The following is a 24,179-nucleotide window of genomic DNA, read 5'->3' on the forward strand; positions in this document are numbered from 1 at the left end:
AATATACACACACACACACACATATATATATATATATATATATATATATATATGCATTTCTCCATAAAATTTCATTATATGCATAAATGTACAAAGGTCACATATCGCCCTTCTGCAAATGTATCTGTGACTTTGCCCATGTATGAGACTCAGATTCCATGTATCCCATTACCACCAATTACATTTACACTTGATAGTCTTTACAGACTATGGATCTGCTATTAAAAGACTAACTGTTAATTGCCTCTGATATTCTTCTACCTAATAATATCCAGTGAAGTCTTATCAGTAACTTTCAAAGGAGAGCTGAAATATACAATTAATTAAGAATATTAAGAGAAAATCTTATTCCTTAGGCCTGAGAGTTGTTTTTATTTACAATTATGATCCACATAGAAAATAAAGATGAGATGATTGTGAAAATTGCCTTTTATGTTAGCTGTACAATAATCATGTCCCCTTTTTTGCTGTCTTCAAGCTGTGGCAATGAAAAAGCGCCTTTTAACGTTTGAAGTTACCTTAAGAAGAGTGTGTGGATGACATTCCAATGCGCCTTTCTGCAAATGTCAGGAACAAGATTTATAAGGGAGTGGTTAACAAGTAAAACTAGTAAGGAAACACAATATAAGATTTCCTCACCTCCAGTGGCGATGAGCTTCTCGACACGAGAAACTATATGTTTGCCATAAGTGTATCTTTTCAGGGCATTTAAATGAACCTTGATACGAGAGACAATTATCTCGAGACTCTTATCGTCACAGGTCTCGAGAACCTTTTGCACAACGTAGTTTCCAAATGGATCTTTCATCATGGCCTGCAGTTCGGCATTTTACATCCAACACACGTCAATAAATTTCATAAAATTCAAGATTGTTACCCTCCAAACCAACAGGGTTGCTGTACTTCTATTGAAAATTTTAAATGAAAAATGTTTACCACAACATAATGAACCGAAGCTCAAAGAATTTGAGCTCTGTTAATCTTGAACATTTAAAGAGCAATAGGTATTGCTATTTGTATGATTCCCTCCATTTTATTGATCAACATTACTAGCCAACATGGTACATGAGGCACGCAATAGAAGTTTATGCTGACTTACTGCTGCATAGCAACAATTTATGCTAAAACACTACCGGACACTTGCTACAAATAGAAAATTACAGGGATCAAATGCAAAGCAAAACAAGAAGTGAATCAGCACTGGCCATCTCTCTCTCTCTCTCTCTCTCTCTCTCTCTCTCTTCCCATATTTTGTTGGTTGGAAGAAGGCAGACATACGTGCATAACATAGATCAACTACAAATTGCAGATAAAATTACCATTGTTCCATCTCATCTTTCATCCACCATTTCTCTTATTTCACAAAAAATAAAATAAAATAAGTTATTTGCATCAAGGCAAGGATGGCATAGACCTGCAAGGGCTCATTTTCATCAGTAGTACCAAGCATCTCTTTCACCAAAAGTTGACGCTCCTCAGGACCACCAAAAGTTAGGCACTTTTCCACTACATTAGAGGCAAATTTCTGTTGACTCATCTTTACGATTTGTCCAGCAAGCTTGCTAATAATAGCAGATCGTTCATGCGGTTTGCCATGTTCGAGGACATGCTATTGAGAAGAAGCGTAAACATTAGGACAGTAATATTGCAATAGAATAAGTATATGAATAATGAAGAATGAGCACATAACTGTGCAAAGCAAAAAAAAAAAAAAAGAAAATCCCAAAAGTCAGGAAGTAATCAGATGCGCAATGAGGACGTTTAAACATAAAACATATCAAGACAATGGAGTGAAATACTCATACACAAAAATGTCAAATGGAAACTTGGGAAAATCTTAGGGAAAGAAATATATTCATTTATGATGGTAATGTCAACAATATTAGTTAATTTTACTAGTCCACAAAGACTTGATGCTTCCAGTTATATCATATAATATTAAGCACAGGAACATACATTGTTAACTTGCACACAAATCCAATTGACTATTAAACAGGATTAAGATAAATGGCATCATTTAGGAGGGTAACCACATCAATTGTCCCAAGGGAAAAATGAAAATAGTTTAAGCACAAAGAAAACAATTGGCTTTGGTAAATTGCATAATGGCTTATATTTTTTGAACAAGATTGTAGTACTCTAGCTCTTGGTATACCTCAAGCCCTATTAGGAAACAATAATTATGCTCAACAGGAAATAATTCAATGGCATAAATGATTAGTACATATCTTCCTTTTTGTGCTAAGGAAATCATACCCTAGTTTGCTTGAACATTGCAAGTTTGATTCCTTATTTTGTGATGGTTGCAAATTTGCTAAAACACACTACAAACTCTTATTGTTCTCATAATACTAAGAGCTCAGTTCCTTTTATGACTATTCATTCTAGTTGGGTCAGAGGTGCCTTATGATCAAATTGGAGAAAAGAGCAAGCCTTTCAAATTACATAAGCTTCTATGGTTTCATTGTCGATTCTCATTCATGCATTCTTTTTTCCCTAAGGGTTGCAGTCTGCAGGGAGCCCTACTGCTAGATGTACGAGGACCTACTTCTAATGTTTCAATTTTGGGCTATAAATGGTTTGTCACATTTACTGATTGTTGTATTAGATTAACTTGGGTATATTTGATGAAAGCAAAGAATGAAGTGTTTTTTTGCTCAAATTATTTCATAAAATAATTAGTATAAAATTTGATGCAAAGGTTAAGAATTTAGAACCGACAATGGTACAAAAAATATAGTGTATTTTGGGCATGTCTAGATTCAAATAAAAAAACACATCAAACTAGTTGAGTGAACAATAATGCTCAAAATGGTAAATCTAAAAGAAAAAATAGACATTTATTGGAGGTGCTAAATATCTTTTTTGTTTACCATGAATGTACCCGAAGTTTTGGGGAGATGCGCTAATTTAAGCAACTTAGCTCATTAATAGAAAGCCTCTCAAGACACTGATTTTCAGAAATCCTCTAGAGGCCCTACAAAGTAATGATACATATATTGTTCCACCAAAAGTTATTTGGTTGTGTGATTTGTGTATCATAGACATGAAGGCAAATTAGATCCTAGGGCCCTTAAATGTGTTTGTTGATTATTCTGCAAATTAAAATTTGAGCCTTATTTTTCCTCACCTCAAGATCCTCTTCAGGGGGGAGAATAGAGAGGAAGAGGTAACTCCTGTATCAGTATGTGTTCCTAGTCAATGTTTGAATCCTACCACTAGTAATGAGTATGAACCTAGAAAAAGTGGATTGGATAGGCCATATTTAAAAGGTGTAATAAAATAGAGAAGATTAATAGTGCCATCAAGCATGACATACCAAGTCAAATGTCACCTCTGTAATCAATTCCTGAAAATTCATATGGTGAGTCTCTTATAACTCTTGGTTCTTCTAATTTTTATTCTAGTTGTTCTAACTCGAATCCTATAGTTGATGATGTTGATATTTCATTGCTCTCAAAAAAGGAGTTAGAACATGTACCAACTCTATTTGTTTCTTATGACCCCTTATCCCCTTCCTATGGAGCCTTTGTATTGTCTAATTTTCTGTTTCTATTTCACAAAATTGATATGAAACATATCAAGATCCAAAATGAAAAGAAAAAATGGTAGAGAAAATGAAAGTGTGATGAAAGATGAAACTTGTTAGCTTGTTACTCCTTCATTAAGAAAGAAACCAATGAAATGCAAATGGGTGTTTACTGTAAAGCACAAAGCAGATGGCTCAACTGAAAAGTAAAAAGCAATGGTGGTAGCAAAAGGATTCACTCAGACCTATGAAGTAAACTATCAAGATACTTTTGCCCCAGTTGCAAAGATGAACACCAATAGATTGCCAATCAATCTTGATTGAAGCCATCATCAGTTTGATGTAAAAAAAAAAAAAAAATGCTATTTCACATGGAGACTCAAAAGAAGAAGTATATATCTAGATTTGACAATGAGAAGACTAAAGGAAGTGTTTGCAAATTAAAGAAGAAATTATATGGGTTGAAGCAGTCACCTAGAGCTTGGTTTGACAGATTTAGCAAGGCCATGATTTCTTTTAGATATTCCCAAAGTAATGTTGATCATACCTTGTTTATTAGAAATGTAACGGTAAGATCACTTCTAATTATCTATGTTGATGATATGGTTATAACTGGAGATGTTGAAGAGATTGCTCGCCCAAAAACACTACTGGCTCAAGAGTTTGAGATAAGGATTTAGGGGTTTTGCAATACTTTCTTGGTACAAAAGTTGCTAGTTCAGATAAAGGGATTTTCATCTCTCAAAGGAAATATATCATGGATCTTTTGAAAGAAACTGGTATGTTAGATCGACCAATAGACTCTCCTATAGAAGTTAATAAGTTACAAGCAGAAGTGGGAGACTTGGTTAACCTCAATCAATATCAAAGATTAGTAGGAAAATTGATTTATCTCTCACACTAGGCTGAATAATAGCTTATAATAGCTTATGCTTTGAGTCTAGTTAGCCAATCTATGCATGATCCTCATAGCTTTCATCTAAAAGCTATTTTTCGCATTTTAAGACATCTGAAGTCTGCAACTAGAAAGATTTACTTTCTCTAGGCATGGTCACTTTTAAATTGAAGTCTTTACTAATATTGATTGGGTTGGATCTCCTAATGATATCAACTTCAGATTATTACACCTCTATTGAAGGAAACCTAGTTACTTGGAGAAGTAAAAAATAAAATGTGGTAGCACGTTTAAGTGTGAAAGCTGAATATAGAACTATAGTCCAAGCAGAAGATAATGGAAAAGTTGCAATTCTCTAAAGGAGCAAATTTATCTTTGATTTGTGATAACAAGGCGGCTATTAGTATTGCACATAATCCAATTCAACATGATCAGAAGAAGCATATAGAGATTGATCACATTTCATTAAGGAAAAAATTATTCAAGGTGTTTTAAGGCTCACTCATGTGACCTCGGATAATCAACTTGTTGATGTGTTCAATAAAGAGCTTAATAGCAAAAATTTTCATAACTTAGTTTTCAAGTTGGGCATGTGCAACATCTATACACCAACTTGAGGGGGAGTGTCCACTTGCGTAATATTGTGTATCTAAGAGAAATAATTTAGGAGGATTTGTTTATACCCCTTCTTATGATTTCCTATTTAGAATAGGCTTGTGTATATATAGGCTGAATATAAGTTTTTAATTCAAGAGAAATACAATAGTCTTCTCCCCTCATAAGTTTTTCTACAAGGGCATGCAGAATACATATAGGGCATCAAAAAGTATTTTCGGATAACAGGCTGCACTTATTCAAATGTTATAGCATATAAATTCATCTGCTTTGGTTCACCGGCAAAAAAAAACTACGATGTTATTATGTCTCAAAATTAATATAACAGCACCGTATAATTAGTCCATATTAAAGCAGCATAAATGCTTGTATACAGATTGAAGTATTAATTTCTAATTTGTAAAATTTGAGCATTTTGACTGACACCAGTTAAATCTTGGATAATCAGCTAAAAACGTACAGAAAAGTTTAGATAAAATCAACTGCAATAATTGAGTCTAATCATCAATAACATTGGTTCATGCAGCAAGCTTGAATATGGAAAACATATTGCTTAGATTCCCACCCTCCCCCCATCCCATATTTAAAGTTTAATTATCAAGTAGAAATGATTAGTTCCTTTTAGTTAACTTTATTGTGGTATTTGGTCATTAGCAAGTAGGAAAGCATCAACCAGTCACACCAACTGCTATAGACACATGGATCTTGTTGACCAGTTAAATAAATGCACTGGACCAGGTCTACAAGGAATTTTCAGTACCTGAATAACATAATTCCCATACTGATCCTGTGCCAGAATGCAAACAGATTGCATAATTTCATCCATAATAATTTTTTGCGTATTCAGGTTCTCACAGTGTTCCAGGACCCTCTGTAGGCATAAAAAGAAATAATTGACAAATCAAGATACCATAAATCCAGAAAGTGAAATATATAGAAACTATTTCTAACCTGAATAACACGACAGCCATAGGGATGGGTGGAAAGTGCCACAACTTGCCCATAGAAAGCTGAGATAATAAAATGAATTTGATCTTCAGGTACACACTCTATGCACTTCTGAATAACATGATTACCATTCTGATCACGAACACATTTCATGACCGAACCATCGAGCTCTGCAACCATCTGAGTTTGCTGATCCACATCAACCACCTCCAAGGCCTGTGGTCACATCTACAGCATTAAGTGCTTCCCACAGAAAAATAAATAAATGTAAAAAAGACCATCTGATAAGATAATGTACATCTCATAGCATTGTCATACAGGTCTACTTTTATTTTTTATTTTTCACTAGTGATAAATATATCAAGCAATTCTATATTTTATTTTTCATGCTGTGAAAAGTAGATGGCATATCAGGAGCAAATAAGGATAAAAGAGTTCGCAGCAAATGATACATCTCCTCCATCGTATTACTGAATCCTGTCCTTACACCAAGTTATTATGACCTACTTAATAGGGAGGTACAACAGTCATCTGTAAATAGTTCATAGAAGCTTCTCATGATGAAAACTTCATTTCAAGCAATTCAAAATGCATGAAATAACTACACATTAGGCTAACATCATATCATTTACTAATGTTGAGAAAGAGTAACTAAACTCAAGCATTAAAACAAGGTCATGAAAAAAATGCCAAGAATAATCGCGACTAAAATTTTATAAAAATTAGCGCTCTTGGAAACATCACAGATTATCATAGGGAAATTCAATTGTATACAAAATACGAGTCAGATGTACTAACATATTTACACAGAAAGATAAAGAAAAGATCAAGGAAAAAACATGTCAAGCAGTCCCCAAAATTAGGGCAAGCAGTATTCAGTTTGAACGAAACCGCCTTAGTTTGGCAATTGAGTTCAATTTATTTGGTTATTTTGGTTCGGTTCAGTTTGTGAATTTGAAATATTCAGTTATTTCTTTCGGTTTACTCTTTTGTTTAAAAAATTCAAAAAAAAAAAAAAAAAGAACCAAACCAAAAACCAAAACCACGTCATTCCTTTTTGGTTATATATACACACACAGCACACCAGCACTGCATGTAGCCTTCTATCTAGTCACGTATGTCTCACTTTTTCCTAAAATGGAGGCTAGATAATAATTATTTGATTACATTACAATTATTGAGGTGTTTTACAATCTTTTTTCTGTTAATTATTGGCTCTGGTTTTAGATTCTGTGAGCAATGTTTGCAGACGAGATAACTTAATCAATCGAGATAATAATAATATAATATTTAATTGAAAATTTCATTGAAATGGTTAAGAGATACAGAGTGGGGCACTGAAGTCCACCACTAATGGTGAGAATGGTGCTATAAATCTGCCCGTTTGTAAGAGTCAATAGGCAAGTTGTGGTGTTGTTATTGTGCATTCACAACATAACACAGGATGAAGAGTTTGATTGAAGTTTCTCAAACTTTTCCTCAATTTTTGTTTCAAAATTTTCGTTGAAGAATAAAGCCGTTTGAGTTTTGGAAAGGCCTGGTTGATAAGATTCTAATTGATTACAAAGAAATTTAAGTTCTTAAGGGACGTCAATTTAATTGTTAGGATCCCTTTTACATTTTTAAAGAAATTCATCATGCTTTGAAAGAAATTATGCTTGAAAATTGAATTGTTATAACAGAAATGGGTAATCATTCTCAAAGAAGAAAAAAGAAAAAAGAAAAGATTTGAGTTAATCTGTGAAACAGTTTTTTATCAGAACCACAAAACCGAAAAACAGAATGTTCAATTTGTTATAAAAAAAACTGTCGCTTCAGTTTTTTTATATAGAAATTAGATTTACTTGGTTTGATTTCGTCTGAAACAACCAAACGCTCACCCTACCCAAAACATCTATGCCACAAGAAAAAAAAAAAAAAAAAAAAAGATTGTACATAAGTTTATGCGTGAACATAGAGTTTATAATTTAATCAAGACAAGAAGGGGCTCAGAAAAGCACCTTTTGAATTACTCTGCATCCATACATTTGAAGACTGAGAGGTAAAACATGACCAGTAAGTTGGCTGGCTAACTCTGTTCTTTGGCTTTCTGTACCATGCTCAAAAAACTGCACTTGAACAGAAGTTAATAAACAATTTGAAGTACAAAGAATATGACAGACTATCCCAAACCAAAGAGAGTAATACTTTCTGTATGACGTAATTTCCAAACACATCAGTCATCAAGGTGCGCGCATGAGGAACGATTTCAGGGAATATCTTGTTTTTTTCTTCAGCCATAGCTGTTTCTAGTTTCTGCTGAATAAAGCGACTCCCATATTGATCCGTACTGCATTATGCATAAATGTTATGCTGGATAATACAATTGCTTCATCAGTAAAACAGTATCAAAGCAAATACTTAATTATACCTGAATTCAACAACATGATCAACAATGTCTGAGAGCTCAAAAGACCTGGTCTTGTTGTTCTTGAACTCATCTAATAAGGATGAAACAAATCTTCTTTCCGTGTTACTACCAACATCAGATTGCCACGACCCAGTGGATCCTCCTATTGAATTTCTCATCATAGAATTGAAGTGTGCAACTTGCTCATTCTGAAAACCTCCAGATCCAACAGAAGAAAGTACAGAGTTAGCCACTGAATTCCCAAGATATGGCATGCCATATGACGAATTCCTATGGTACCCTTGATTCAAACTGCCAGACTTAACTAGTGCAGGCTCATATTGTTGATTACGTTGAGCAAGCAATGCTTCAAGGTATGCTTTCTGAATCTCATCCAGGTTTTCAGGTGAAGCACCAAAATTTCTAACCTGAGTACTATTACGTGTTGCATAATCAGATGTTCTCTGTAAGTACTGATTATAACGTGAGTCCATGACTGGAGAATGAAGATCAGACCCTGCTTGATATCCTGCTCTATTAAAACTGTGTCCAATTCCACTGCTACCTACAGCTGAAGCTGAAGCAAAAAGAAAATGTCACACCAGTGGCACTCAGACACACAAAAGGATTATGTTTCAGCAAAGCTTCAAAAAGAAATGAAAAAGAAAATAAATTAACCTGCATTTAGATGGTTCTTAAGCACTGAATCCAGGTTCTGATTGATGGGGTAAGAACCAGGTATTTGGCTAGCAAAATCCGCTTTCGAGTGAAGATTTGCAAAAGAAGCAGTTCTTTTGGGAAAACTAACTTCACCATTAGAATTAAACTCTGATGCAATAAGGTTTGCCATTGCGCCATTTTTCCTTGCTACATCAATATAGTTGGTAGGAAATGACGGATTTTCTGTATTTGATTTGTCTACGAATTGTTGCTGCAGACGGTTAGGACCGTTGGAAGTGTTAAAAAGAAAATCTGGGTGATTATTGAAATCTATATGCCTATCTTGCTCAGTGTGCCTAATATTTGATAGGTTTAAACCGGACAATGCAGCCGCAATTTCACCAAGCTCAGTTACACCAGAAGAACGACCATTTTGGAGAGTAGAGCCAATGAGATTCTTTTTCTCAAGAGGGCCAACTCTACTCCCCACAGGAGGAAGGCAAAAACTAGAAGACCTCCCAGCCAATTCAGGTGTTGTACTTCTTGACAGTGACGAACCAAGAGCAGATGCAAAGGAATGACTTCCATGGCTTTGAACTCCTACCAAACTGGGGGAAGCTGATCCAGACCGCAAGCTCTCCATGGACTCAAATCCACCAGATAAACCAGCTTGACTGGAATCAGATCTTGCAGTTGTGCCCAAAAGATCAACAAAAGCATTATGACTGGCTGGGCGAGATAGATGGCCTGATAAAGAAGAAGGTCTATCAAGTCCTTCCTGCAAACCCCACTAATATCAGCTGTCTACCATCACAGAAAAGCTAGACTAGGATGCCCATATTTTGTTAGTGTGATGACCAATTATGTCAGATTATACTTTCATAGCATGTCCAATAACATCAGATTATACTTTTGTAGCATAAGTGTAAAAAACTGAATTATATTATCCAGTACAATGATAAAGCCAATGTGAATAAGTTTTACAAAAGTCATAAAACCATTCATTGATTGAAACTGGAATTCAGATATTTGAATTGCATCAAATGATCTTTGGCAAAGAATCTCCAACGTATGGCCATTGGTCACTTCCTTATAATATCTGAAACTCACATATTCATATTGCTGCTCCGTTGGTTTTGCCTAAAAAAATAAGCTCACTTAATTTTGTTATCATTATAGACTACCAACAAGATTATAGTTTTAGATAGGCTAAAACCTGATTTAAATAGCCAAAATAACTCCTTTTGTGAGATTACGCAAAAAATAGTCCAAACCAAAATATGTTGTTGCTAACGCTATAGAATGTACAATTACATGAAGGATGTTCAATCACAATTCTTACAATAAGTTTTGGCTCTCCAATAGAAACAAAAGATGATAGAGGAAATAATAAGGAAAGAGGAAAAATAAATAAATAAATACACTTAAACTTTTCTTTATGGTTTGGCTGTTTATTTAGACCAAAATGGGGTAAAAGAATTTATTATTTTTATTGCTATTATTATATACTTAAAAGAAATGGTTTTTTTTTATAAGAGACTATAAGTGGAAGTTCAAAAAATTATAACTTTACATCACATTTGTCTATGACGAAATAACAATGTTCTAATTGTTGATAAAAAATCTATGGCACGTCAGCAGTTAAGAAACAAATTGTAAGGCAAGATGTGTCACCTGAAGAATGTCAGCAAAACTCTTCCTCCTCGCACCAAGCCCAGCACCATGCATTCCAGTTAAACCACTTGAACCACTATCAAGCCACTCAGCTGAGTTGTGCATAGAAACATTATTTCTATTGGCATTCCTTAGTTCCATCAAATCATTCTCCAACTTCTGTAAAGAAAGTTCTGGCTGCATTGAGAAAAGTGATGAACCATCACCCTCGTCAACCAACTTCTTCTTCCTGAAGTCCCCAATACCACCAAGCAAAGACCCACTAGCCTGAAATCTTTGGGCAACACGCCAATCCTCCTTTGACAGCAATGGTGGGGGCAGTCTTGGATTGATATTATCATGAGAATAATAATACGAAAGGTATGCCGGATGTGAGCGAATCTCGTCATCAGTCAGGGCTGCATTATTGCTACTATTGTTAATGTTATTGATGTCACTAAAATTAGGATTCCTAAAAAGACTGCCAACAGCACTTAAAGATCCCTCAACAGTTGGTGGAGCACTGCCACTCCTAAATATATTGAAATCCCTATCTCGATCAACTAAATGCTGATTATGCTTAGCTTGCAGTATCAATTCTAGCTCACTCTGGAAATTATCTTCTAAGTTACCATTGGGCCTTCGCAGATGATCATCTAGGCTCAATAGAATATCTATGTTGCTCCCAGTGACCATCCTGAAACTGCAATTTACCCTGGAACATAAAAGTACAAATCAAGAAAATCAACAAATACAATAAATACCAAAAAAAAAAAAAAAAAAAAAAAAAAAACACACCAATTCGTGTTTGATTGCATTTTGTCAAATTAGATAACCAAAAAAAAATCTCACATTCATGCAATGCCAATTCCCACAAAATTGAAAAACTAAAGCACGAAAACTACCCAACAAAGTTGAGTATTGATAATCACCCAATTATTATATACAACGAGTCAAGGACATGTAAATTTATTCATTATGAACACATAAAAAACGCATAAAAGCTAACCCTTTACAGAAATAATTTAAAAAAAATTAGAGCAAATGTAATTTTAGATTAATAAATTAAATAACAAATAGAACAAATAGAAAAAGAAAAACTGGGACTTTACAACTGCCGCCAACAAAAAGAAACTGATTTGGGTTTTTTTTACAGCGTTTTCTTTAGAGCCAAACAGCGGTATAATAAATCATCAAATTAAACCAGACCAAATCAAAAAATTGCGTCAAGATTCAATACCTTTTACACCAATCTCCACATCAACTCGTCCAAAAGCACAAATCAATTCTTAACCAAAAAACAATCAATAAATAAATAAATAAATATATTAAAACTAACAATAAATTGAAAAAAAAAAAAACACAAATCCTTGACACTCACAGGAAGATTGACCAAATGATGCCGTATCAGCAAAGGAGAAGAAAAGCTTCTAAATTCCGCAGTTTCTTATTTTCTTTTTATTATAATAAAATCAATCATTGAAAGAGAACAGATTGCGAGGAGCATATAGAGAGAATTTACAGAGCAAACATGGAGGACGAAGATTTTTCAAAACGGCCACTGCTTTTTTGTTATTTTTTATTTAATTAATAATTTTGTGTTTGTTTTATATTTATATTTAGAAAAAGCAGAAAAGGTGTGTACCGTTGGATGGATAAATGGCGGCGGCGGACGGTCGTTAAGTGCACGAGCGTATTATGGCATATACGCATGGGGCTACTATATGATTTTGGAAGTTTTTGCAAATTTTTACCTTTTTTTGAAATTCTGTTGTTATATATATATATATATATATATATATACACACAGATATTAGAACCCGTACGAATAATTTTTTATAATTTTGATATAAACATAACACAAAATTTAAACTATTGACATAATTATAACACGTTTAACATGTTTAATATTATAAACAGATTAAGTAAATTATGATTAAGTAAATTATGTTGACACATATACAACTTCTGTAACCGTTTAATATCATAAATAGATTAAATGTATGTGTTGACTTATATACGACCCACTTAACCTGCTTATAATTTTTTTAACTCTTAACCTATTTAACATCAATCATATTTAAAATTTTCACACATAAAATGCATATCTTCAAGATTTATAATTAAAATAAAAAAAGTAATACAACAATAAAATTTAAATAGGTTTTAGTTGGAGTATTTATATGTAACACTAAAATTGCTTTTTTACTCTTAAATAAACGGGTCATTCTTTTAAACCGCGTGTCAACCCATGATTCAACACGTTTATATTCGTGTCATAAATGTGTGACTCGTTTATGACACGAACTCATTTAACCCTAACCCTAACCCTAACCCATTTTATTTCGCGTGATAAGCGAATCGTGTTTACGTATCGTAACTGTCACGACCCATTTCCATGGACCGGACCGGCACTAGGACCTGGGTGGGCTTAAGGCCCCCGAAGCCCGTAGTAAGCCTATATTATGCAAATCTCATTTACTATTCATAACTGTGGATACATGCCTAATAATTTATTTCAATTATGTATCACTAGTACAGTTCATCTACAACCCACTAGAATACAATTGCGGAACTCTACCTGTACATTTACATCATCATTTATTTATCGTTTACATTCTTCTATACTTATGTCTCAACTCCATAGAATTTTTCTTTCTTCTATTACCTGGAAAAAAAAAAGGTAGGCAGGGGTGAGCGCCAAACTCAATGAGTAGGGTTAGATAACCCTCTCACCCCACACAATCATACAGATGCTAAAATATTTTTATTTGTTTATCAATTAAATTTATGATCATGCAATTTGTCACACGAATGGCAATACAACAGCAATCACAGTTATTATCACCTTCATATAATCACATCACGTGGAAATTAGTCAGTGGCACCACCTGAAACCCCAACGAGCCGTCCTCACACATGGCTCGCCCTCTCATACATGTGCACCAGGGAGCCGATCCCCCATACGGCCAACTGGTCTAATCCTCACTGACCAGTCCTCTCATTGTTTTTCCATTCTCTCTTTTCTTTTCCATACCAACAGGAGGCAACCCGGTGGTCTCCATCCAATCTAGATCATCAAGTGCTCACAACAGGAGGCCACCCTGCGGGCTACAATCAAATCTAGATTATCAGGTGCGCAACAACAAGAAGCCATCCTGTGGTTTTCCTTACAATCCATATCATCAGGTGCACACGGGGGCGCCGATCTCCCATTTTCCCGGCCGACGGTCAAATATCATATCATATCATATCATATTTAGGATCCATATCACATAGACCGTCCTCACAAACCCATGGTGGTCCACTTCATCCCAATTCCACACAAACAAGGCATAGTATGTTCATAGCACAAGTAATCAAACAATTTTTAATATCAACAAATAATGCATCATAATATGGCAACTCAATAAATTAATGCATGATAACATTTAGCCGTGAATGCATGAATGCAGGCGGATGGTACTAGTTATCTAACACTACTCACTGTTCTTTATTGTCCTCTAAGGGAACTGCTTTTCTAGCCACATGCTTCGAGCCTTTGTCCTTGCATTTCGGAGTTTTATAAACCTTTAACATAAACAATAAAATTTTAAGTAAGAATTTTCATTCGAAAGATTATATTTCATATTCGTTCATTAATTTTGGTAATCAGTTATTTAATTCCCTTAGTAATTCCCTTAGTAATTTAAATTATATATATATATATATTATATTGGGTTTCCTTATTTATTTATCTATTCTAATGTATCGCAAGGTTTAGTTATTTGTTAAATAAGATTTTACGATCATACTAATCAAAATATTAGTATTACGAATAATAATAATAATGATAATTTTAGTCGGCATTTAATTTATTAACCTATATATAAATTCGTTACTCTTGTTTATTTATTTATTTGTTTATATTTTTCAGATAAGTGCCGTTAGTAAATTAATGTTCCATAATAAATTTTATTTTATTTTCTACCAAAATTTCGACAGCACTTCCCCTATAATTCAACTATCCACCAATTAACTCAGTCAATCATTTTATTAAGTTCTAACAACCCATCCATCGGGCAATCAATCAATTTAACTTTTCCCTTCCTCCATCCAAACGTCAATATCCACACTACCTTACCCCCATAATTTATAAATTAATATTACCTACCAAATAATCTACCTTAAATCCACATTTAAATTCCACAAATTTATTATTATCAAATTTTCCTAATAAATTTATGTAATACTAGAATTAAATTTAATTAGTCAAATATTTAATTAATCAATAGATCAACACTAATTTAAATTAATTTATCTACTCACAGTTTACTTAAATTAATTAACTAATCGAGATTACTTAAATTAAATCAATTAACTCAGATTACTAAAATTAATTAACCACAATTAATTAAATTAAATTAATTAGTTAAAAATTACTAAAATTAATTTAATTAACTAAAAATTTACTAACATTAATTTATACCGCAAAATTAATTAGTTTTTTTTTTTTTTTTTTTTGTCGTAGATCGCTAGATCTGAGCTTTACGCGTGCCGGATCGAAACTACGCGTGTTGGAAGCGACTGGACCACCTGAGATCGACGCTCACCTGGACAGATCAGAGGAGGAGCAACCTTCTGTCCCTGCTTGGCTTGAACGGAGAGAGGCGTCGGCGATGGCGGAGCTACTGCAGTGTGGAGCAGCGGCGAGGTGGCGCGACGTGGCTGAGCTCGTGCTGGTGGCTTGCGTTTCTGCTGGAGCTGCTGGGACGCGACGCAGACGCAGTCACAGGGAAGAAGAAAGAAAAGAAAAGAAAAAGAAAAGGAAAAAGAGAGGAGGAAGTGGTGGCGTGATGGTGCTGCTGGAGGTGTTGTAGAAATGGTGAGGGAGAGGGAATGGGATAAGCGTGGAGATAAAAAGAAACAGGGCTTCTAGAAGGTTTGGGCTGGTTCGATTCAATTCTGGTTCGATTCAGCCCAAATCTTGGTTTTTCGTTTGATTTTTGATTTTTCAATTGGTTTTTGATTCGGTTTATCACTGTACGAATTATTAATTTGCATTTAAATAATTAAATACATTTCCAGGCTGTCAGTTTATTAAATTAAAATGGAAAATCTTTGAAAATAAAAATTCGGGTTGTTTCAGTCTTCCCCCCTTATAAAAATTCGTCCTCGAATTTTAAAAGTAACAAGAAACTAGGATGCAACAATTGTTTACGCCAATGGTAGTTGTGCTTCTCACATAATGCTGCAACTGCTAAAAGTTATGACATTCACATTCAGGAGAATACTTGTTCTTATGAGCAGTTATATATCTACCTTATCACGATAGTTAATTTAAGTTTGAGTTGTACTATATCTACAAGTCATCAACTCAAGTCAAAGATTCATAACCCTAAGCACATAACTCAAGTTAAATATTCATAACTCCAAGCACAGATTCGACACTAATATTCACCTTTACACATAAGAATTTAAGTCCCTTATAGCTTCTGCTCAAATAAGAGTTATTAATCTCATTAGTTATATATCATGTGCCCTACATTGATGTATCGCCTCATTTATCTCTCCCTAGCTATTATAGGCAATGATCATTACCCAATAAGACACTCATACACAAACCAAGTATTAAGTCTTTTGATACAAGAATCCACATATTCAAATTTACTACTATCCCAATTAGAATCCTTATTTCAAAATTTAAAACCTACATGCTGACTCATCCATTTTCCATCAGTTCCAAATATTAATATCATTGCTCCAATAATCATGGAAGAAGTTTACAATTAGATAAAATGGTTGCTGCCAATTCAAGGAGGTTTTCGATTATTATCAATTTTTGCCATTAAGTACTATTTGATCATTTCCAATTAAAGAGAACAAATTTATAGCACTTCTACAAGCTTGCTATCAACTGATAGGAGATCATGACCTCTATTCCAAGCTCATCATCTATTTATCAACTTAACCATTTTCCAACGAAAAATAGATGTACAATCTCTTTTCAAATCCTACTAATGAGAATCCCCTAAAAACAAATAGTACACCAACTATATAGAGAGAGTTTAAATTCACTATCAAGTCCCTATTTCGTTATTAACTTCTCTATTCCTCTTTCAAAATTATCATACCTTACCATTTCTTAACTAATTATATCATGTTGCCATGTCGAATAAATTTTTTTTTTTTTTTTTTTTAAAAATTTTGCACACACCATTTTATTATACTCAATTCCATAAAGAAATCCAGCCTATATTTTTTTTTATTTTTTTTTTTATACAAGTTTAATCGAGATGTAAAATTCTCCAAACCATAGTTTATATCCAATTTACCTATTTCTTCTGTCTTTAATCAATCTTTTAGACCTAAGTCTACGTAAATAAGAGATTAAGGATGTCATTTGTTTTATGTTTATTCTTAATCCTATGAATGCCTATGAATATGCAGAGAATAATATCGTTGGGTTATTCCTTTTTTCCAAGTCTATCGTAATGTCTATCACCTGTAAAATTTATACTTAATACGATCTAGGAATATCCTCAACCTCAATTATAAAATAATAGCAAGTCCTTAATATCTATAGTACATAAGCCAATTGTTTCATGTTCCATCAAAGTTTTAAAGTATAATATCATCTTATCTATCTCACACGTCTTTCGTCCATTAGTCTTTTCTTATTTAAATTTCGCAAGATATTTTTAAATTCTTAAATTTACCCATAGTTTTTCGGGTTAGCACACTGCCACCTGGTGTTATTATCTAGACCTCGACTGAGTTCAGGTCTTTCCTCCTTTCACTGACATGTCAAAATTTTTATCAATTACCTTACGATTCACTTCACTAGATTCTTTCGTTCTCTTTTCTCTAAGGATTTAAATTTTATTAATTTAATATTTATCGAAGAGCTCGGAGAAATTAATTGCCACATGCTTAAATTGTATTTTATTAATGTAGCTTTAACTCCAAAATATCCCCTAGAGTTGACTATTTCTCCTATGATCTAGCAACTACCCAAAAGTTTAAATTTAAATATCACATCCCTCTAGTTCTGATTTGTCACAAGTCATTATAGTCTAAAAGGCATAGCACTAAAAAAATTTCAATTCTTAACGTATCTACCTTTAAGTTTTATTGATTTCCATTTCTTATTCTTGAGAAAATTTCTGCCTCACAGAGTTACTTGTACTAATAGTCTACAATACTAGCTATCTCTTGTGAATTTCATCGAATGTGTCTACTAACTAAGGATTTTTGAGTAATTTAAGAATCCTCATTTATTAATACTTCCACTATACATTGTTTCACTGACAGATTAATCGTTTATTCAAAATTCGACTAATGAGTTGACGACTACACTCTAGGTCGACCATCCTATGGGTAACTGAACATTACAGACAATTTTCAAAGTAATTTTCCTTTTCCACTTTTAAAAATATCGGCATGTCACTCATATAATTTTGAAATTCTTATAATAGAAATTTGCATTTCACTTTTATTTCCTTCAAAAACCAATATCAATGGTAATATAAAATATTTTCGAAAAGTTTGAAAATTATTACTTGGTGTATTTTCTAAAACCTTTTTGTATTTAACAAAAACAAATTGTCTATCTCCACGAGGACGATCCTCAAGTCATCTAGTTCCGGTCTACTGTTACATATTTCATCTCTAAATGATCTCCTTAAAGCAAGAACATTCTAATCTCCACCAGTACTGTTACTTTCGTTATTACTAGTCTATTAAGTAAATTGGTCCACACTTTAACTTTTTTTTTCCAAAAGTTATTGTTATTTTATGATTATTTTTGATTTATTATTTATATTTATATTATTATTTTATCTTCATTTGTAGTTAACTGACCATATTATCATCATCAGCTTTTTACTATTTAACATCCCCTAGTTGTCTCCAAATTCTTTACATTTTTTTTTTTTTTTTTTTTTAATCTTTCTTTGATCCTCCATTCTCCTCGTATAAGTCTTATCCTTAGAAGAGTCTAATTATGGATACATGAATCTATGGCGTAAAACCATCATTCTACACAAAATTTAATTACATCCTAAGGTCATTGTGTCTTAGATTCCCTTAAATACACACTAGTTCCATAAGCATATTATCGATTCAATCTAATTGCTCATTTTATTATAATAGATTCATATTTAATTCATGGCTTGTAATTTCTCCTATTAACCATTAGTCAATCTTATCCATATTAATCAATTTTAAATTCAAACTATTGTCCAATTATTTACTCACCCCTTTTAATCCTATATTGAAACAACCAAAATCTTACCCTTCATACTAGTTGTGCAAAGGAAGTTTTACCAGCTTTTTTTTTTTTTTTTTTTTTTTTCCAATAAGCAAATAATAAAACCTTTTTCTCAAATCAATATTCAAATAAAATCACTTTCATATTGTCTTTAAAACTTCGAATTCTTTACCAAATAAGTTCGAATAATTTTCGAAGCAGTGTCTCTTGTCGAATCATGGTGTACTGGGTGATCAGGCCATTACACCAATTTCCAACTGATCTTCTGCTTCAAAATAGATGGAGGGGGGTTTAGCAAAACTCAATATATTTATTTTATAAACGTCAGTTACCCGGACCTTTTTATGATTTACTATTATTTATGTACCTTTAGTTCTCATCCTAAGATTCATACAGATTTCCTTCCATCCTCGTGCACGATGCGTCCACCGGCACTAAAATGGAATTCAATCCAGACTACATCTCCTTTGTTGGTTACGGCCGATCCCAACATAGGAGCTCTATATTAATTTCCTATGTTCCGCAATTGATTCCTAAGGCCCAATTTATGCTCTGATACCAACTTTGTCACGACCCATTTCCATGGACCGGACCGGCACTAGGACCTGGGTGGGCTTAAGGCCCCCGAAGCCCGTAGTAAGCCTATATTATGCAAATCTCATTTACTATTCATAACTGTGGATACATGCCTAATAATTTATTTCAATTATGTATCACTAGTACAGTTCATCTACAACCCACTAGAATACAATTGCGGAACTCTACCTGTACATTTACATCATCATTTATTTATCGTTTACATTCTTCTATACTTATGTCTCAACTCCATAGAATTTTTCTTTCTTCTATTACCTGGAAAAAAAAAAGGTAGGCAGGGGTGAGCGCCAAACTCAATGAGTAGGGTTAGATAACCCTCTCACCCCACACAATCATACAGATGCTAAAATATTTTTATTTGTTTATCAATTAAATTTATGATCATGCAATTTGTCACACGAATGGCAATACAACAGCAATCACAGTTATTATCACCTTCATATAATCACATCACGTGGAAATTAGTCAGTGGCACCACCTGAAACCCCAACGAGCCGTCCTCACACATGGCTCGCCCTCTCATACATGTGCACCAGGGAGCCGATCCCCCATACGGCCAACTGGTCTAATCCTCACTGACCAGTCCTCTCATTGTTTTTCCATTCTCTCTTTTCTTTTCCATACCAACAGGAGGCAACCCGGTGGTCTCCATCCAATCTAGATCATCAAGTGCTCACAACAGGAGGCCACCCTGCGGGCTACAATCAAATCTAGATTATCAGGTGCGCAACAACAAGAAGCCATCCTGTGGTTTTCCTTACAATCCATATCATCAGGTGCACACGGGGGCGCCGATCTCCCATTTTCCCGGCCGACGGTCAAATATCATATCATATCATATCATATTTAAGATCCATATCACATAGACCGTCCTCACAAACCCATGGTGGTCCACTTCATCCCAATTCCACACAAACAAGGCATAGTATGTTCATAGCACAAGTAATCAAACAATTTTTAATATCAACAAATAATGCATCATAATATGGCAACTCAATAAATTAATGCATGATAACATTTAGCCGTGAATGCATGAATGCAGGCGGATGGTACTAGTTATCTAACACTACTCACTGTTCTTTATTGTCCTCTAAGGGAACTGCTTTTCTAGCCACATGCTTCGAGCCTTTATCCTTGCATTTCGGAGTTTTATAAACCTTTAACATAAACAATAAAATTCTAAGTAAGAATTTTCATTCGAAAGATTATATTTCATATTCGTTCATTAATTTTGGTAATCAGTTATTTAATTCCCTTAGTAATTCCCTTAGTAATTTAAATTATATATATATATATATTATATTGGGTTTCCTTATTTATTTATCTATTCTAATGTATCGCAAGGTTTAGTTATTTGTTAAATAAGATTTTACGATCATACTAATCAAAATATTAGTATTACGAATAATAATAATAATGATAATTTTAGTCGGCATTTAATTTATTAACCTATATATAAATTCGTTACTCTTGTTTATTTATTTATTTGTTTATATTTTTCAGATAAGTGCCGTTAGTAAATTAATGTTCCATAATAAATTTTATTTTATTTTCTACCAAAATTTCGACAGCACTTCCCCTATAATTCAACTATCCACCAATTAACTCAGTCAATCATTTTATTAAGTTCTAACAACCCATCCATCGGGCAATCAATCAATTTAACTTTTCCCTTCCTCCATCCAAACGTCAATATCCACACTACCTTACCCCCATAATTTATAAATTAATATTACCTACCAAATAATCTACCTTAAATCCACATTTAAATTCCACAAATTTATTATTATCAAATTTTCCTAATAAATTTATGTAATACTAGAATTAAATTTAATTAGTCAAATATTTAATTAATCAATAGATCAACACTAATTTAAATTAATTTATCTACTCACAGTTTACTTAAATTAATTAACTAATCGAGATTACTTAAATTAAATCAATTAACTCAGATTACTAAAATTAATTAACCACAATTAATTAAATTAAATTAATTAGTTAAAAATTACTAAAATTAATTTAATTAACTAAAAATTTACTAACATTAATTTATACCGCAAAATTAATTAGTTTTTTTTTTTTTTTTTTTTTGTCGTAGATCGCTAGATCTGAGCTTTACGCGTGCCGGATCGAAACTACGCGTGTTGGAAGCGACTGGACCACCTGAGATCGACGCTCACCTGGACAGATCAGAGGAGGAGCAACCTTCTGTCCCTGCTTGGCTTGAACGGAGAGAGGCGTCGGCGATGGCGGAGCTACTGCAGTGTGGAGCAGCGGCGAGGTGGCGCGACGTGGCTGAGCTCGTGCTGGTGGCTTGCGTTTCTGCTGGAGCTGCTGGGACGCGACGCAGACGCAGTCACAGGGAAGAAGAAAGAAAAGAAAAGAAAAAGAAAAGGAAAAAGAGAGGAGGAAGTGGTGGCGTGATGGTGCTGCTGGAGGTGTTGTAGAAATGGTGAGGGAGAGGGAATGGGATAAGCGTGGAGATAAAAAGAAACAGGGCTTCTAGAAGGTTTGGGCTGGTTCGATTCAATTCTGGTTCGATTCAGCCCAAATCTTGGTTTTTCGTTTGATTTTTGATTTTTCAATTGGTTTTTGATTCGGTTTATCACTGTACGAATTATTAATTTGCATTTAAATAATTAAATACATTTCCAGGCTGTCAGTTTATTAAATTAAAATGGAAAATCTTTGAAAATAAAAATTCGGGTTGTTTCAGTAACCTATTTTGACACCCCTAATATGACCTGCATAAAAAATGCATACACACTATTAATGTATTTTTCAATAATTGATAATAATTTTGAGAATTTAACTAATTATATTGAAATAAGAAATTAGATATTTTTTATTTTACGTTTATGATTTATTATAAATGATTGTTTATTTATTTAAAATATTAATATATTATACTTATTTAGTGTAATGTGTCCTAAATATGTGGATCTCCTACTTTTCAAAATGTGTCATGTCGCATATGTTCTCGTATTGAGTGATGAATTTTTTTTAATTTATTTTTGTAACTTTTTTATTGATGAATAATCAGTAAAAATAAGAAATGACTAAATTTATTTTCGAAAAAAACTTTTGTTAGTTTTTTTTTGATATAAAAAAATAAAATTAATTTTTCTCTACAAATTTATTTTGATAGTTTTTTATTTTCCTTCTAATTTGAAGAGAAAATTTTTGAAATTCTTTTCACTTATATTTCTTTCTTATTTCCAAATAAAATAGTTTTTGCTTATAAATATTAATTTAGTTTTTTTTTCCTTCTATATGATATTATTTGAAAATATAATTATTTTTTCTCTTATAATCCACACATGTGAAAGGTAACATTAAAAGATGAAATAATATTTTATAACATCATTCAAAAATAGTAAAATTATATAATAAAATAATAAATTATATCTTATTGAGATATGCTGAAAAGTTGTGTTGCAAAGATATATCTTCTTAAATATCATAAGAAACTTTTCATAAAATTTGCTATTAGCATGATATGACCTACATAAAAAAAAAAATGCATACATACTATTAATATATTTTTCAATAGTGATAATAATTTTGAGAATTTAACTAATTATATTAAAATAAAAAATTAAGTATTTTTTAATTTTATGTTTATGATTTATTATAAATGATTGTTTATTTATTTGAAATATTAATATATTACTTATTTAGTATAGTGTGTCCTAAGCATATGGATGTCCTAGTTTTTAAAAATTATCGTATCCATATGTTTCCGTGTCTAGTATCCCGTGTCCATGCAACCTAGCTCCTGGCACATAAAACTACTCCTTACACCAAACTAATCAAATAATGTTTTTTTTTATTATCAATAAAAATAAAGTGTTTTTTTAATTTGCTTTTGTGTCATTGAAATAAGAAATTAAGTATTTTTTTATTTTATGATTTATTATAAATGATTGTTTTTAAATAATTTATGTTTAATTGTTTGGTTGCAATATCAAAAATTAGTTTAAATATTAAAATATTTAACTCATGAGACCATAAAAAATAATAATAATAATAATAATAATTACTTCATATTTTAAAAATTTTATTGTTGAATATAAGAAAAATGAAAAGAAAAAAGAAATGAGAAAATTATGAGAGTCATTGATGATCGGTATTAGTCGATGCTGGTAGCTGCTTAAAAATGACTCAATTTTCCTTTGATCAAAAAAATATTTTTCGTTGACTTATTTTTCTGAATGCCCTGAACGATGAATTCTTAAAAATTATTTTCTTACAAATTATTTTACGGAATAATTTGTACGTTTTGATAGAATACAACAACCAAATCTTAGTCCCAAACCAATTAGAGTTAGCCATATGAATTCTTTGTTCCAAATATTCAACTTGATCAAATTAATATCAATGAGTCAGCGTATAAGTCGGAAGGAAAAAATCTTAGAATTCCTTTTTGTAACAAAATTTTGAAGGAATATTATTAAATTATATGATATATTAATAAATAGGATAAAACATAAAATAAAAAATAACAACGAAGGTCTGCTACGTGAATCTTTTACCTCCATTATAGTTTGTTCATAGCTATAACTAATATCCAAAAATCATAGATTCTTAGCAACAACTTTGCTCCGAGCAGTTTTAGGTTCATATCTTCTCTTTTTAGCAC

At 32.7% G+C, this 24,179-nt stretch overlaps 1 protein-coding gene across 7 annotated transcripts; it reads right to left on the minus strand.

Moving 5' to 3' along the window:
- Positions 1-110: 110 nt before the first annotated feature.
- Positions 111-22,202, minus strand: PUM4 (pumilio 4). 7 transcript variants are annotated; one of them, XR_016321312.1, is made up of 16 exons: positions 21,718-22,200; positions 20,612-20,694; positions 15,282-19,792; positions 14,177-14,259; positions 13,271-13,357; positions 10,711-11,404; positions 9,055-9,814; positions 8,398-8,953; positions 8,175-8,316; positions 7,988-8,095; positions 5,991-6,203; positions 5,800-5,910; positions 1,415-1,609; positions 640-814; positions 428-557; positions 111-261 (listed from the first exon to the last, which is right to left on the minus strand). XR_016321312.1 is itself a non-coding variant. In XM_089722871.1 (15 exons), the coding sequence occupies exons 5-15, from the start codon at positions 13,276-13,278 to the stop codon at positions 520-522; spliced, it is 2,994 nt and encodes a 997-aa protein (XP_089578997.1). In that variant the 5' UTR covers positions 13,279-13,357; positions 14,177-14,259; positions 15,282-19,792; positions 20,612-20,694; positions 21,718-22,202; the 3' UTR covers positions 111-519. The 7 variants fall into 7 exon arrangements, 6 of the variants coding, with proteins under 6 accessions (XP_089578997.1, XP_089578996.1, XP_089579000.1 ...); XM_089722871.1 differs by having other exon boundaries at positions 111-557; positions 8,398-8,947; positions 21,718-22,202; XM_089722870.1 differs by having other exon boundaries at positions 111-557.
- Between the last annotated feature and the right edge of the window lie 1,977 nt (positions 22,203-24,179).

The sequence above is a fragment of the Jatropha curcas genome, chromosome 6 (genome assembly GCF_041381405.1).
Source record: "Jatropha curcas cultivar XTBG-Jc1 chromosome 6, XTBG_Jcur_1.0, whole genome shotgun sequence".
In the NCBI taxonomy this organism is placed as follows: Eukaryota; Viridiplantae; Streptophyta; class Magnoliopsida; order Malpighiales; family Euphorbiaceae; genus Jatropha; species Jatropha curcas.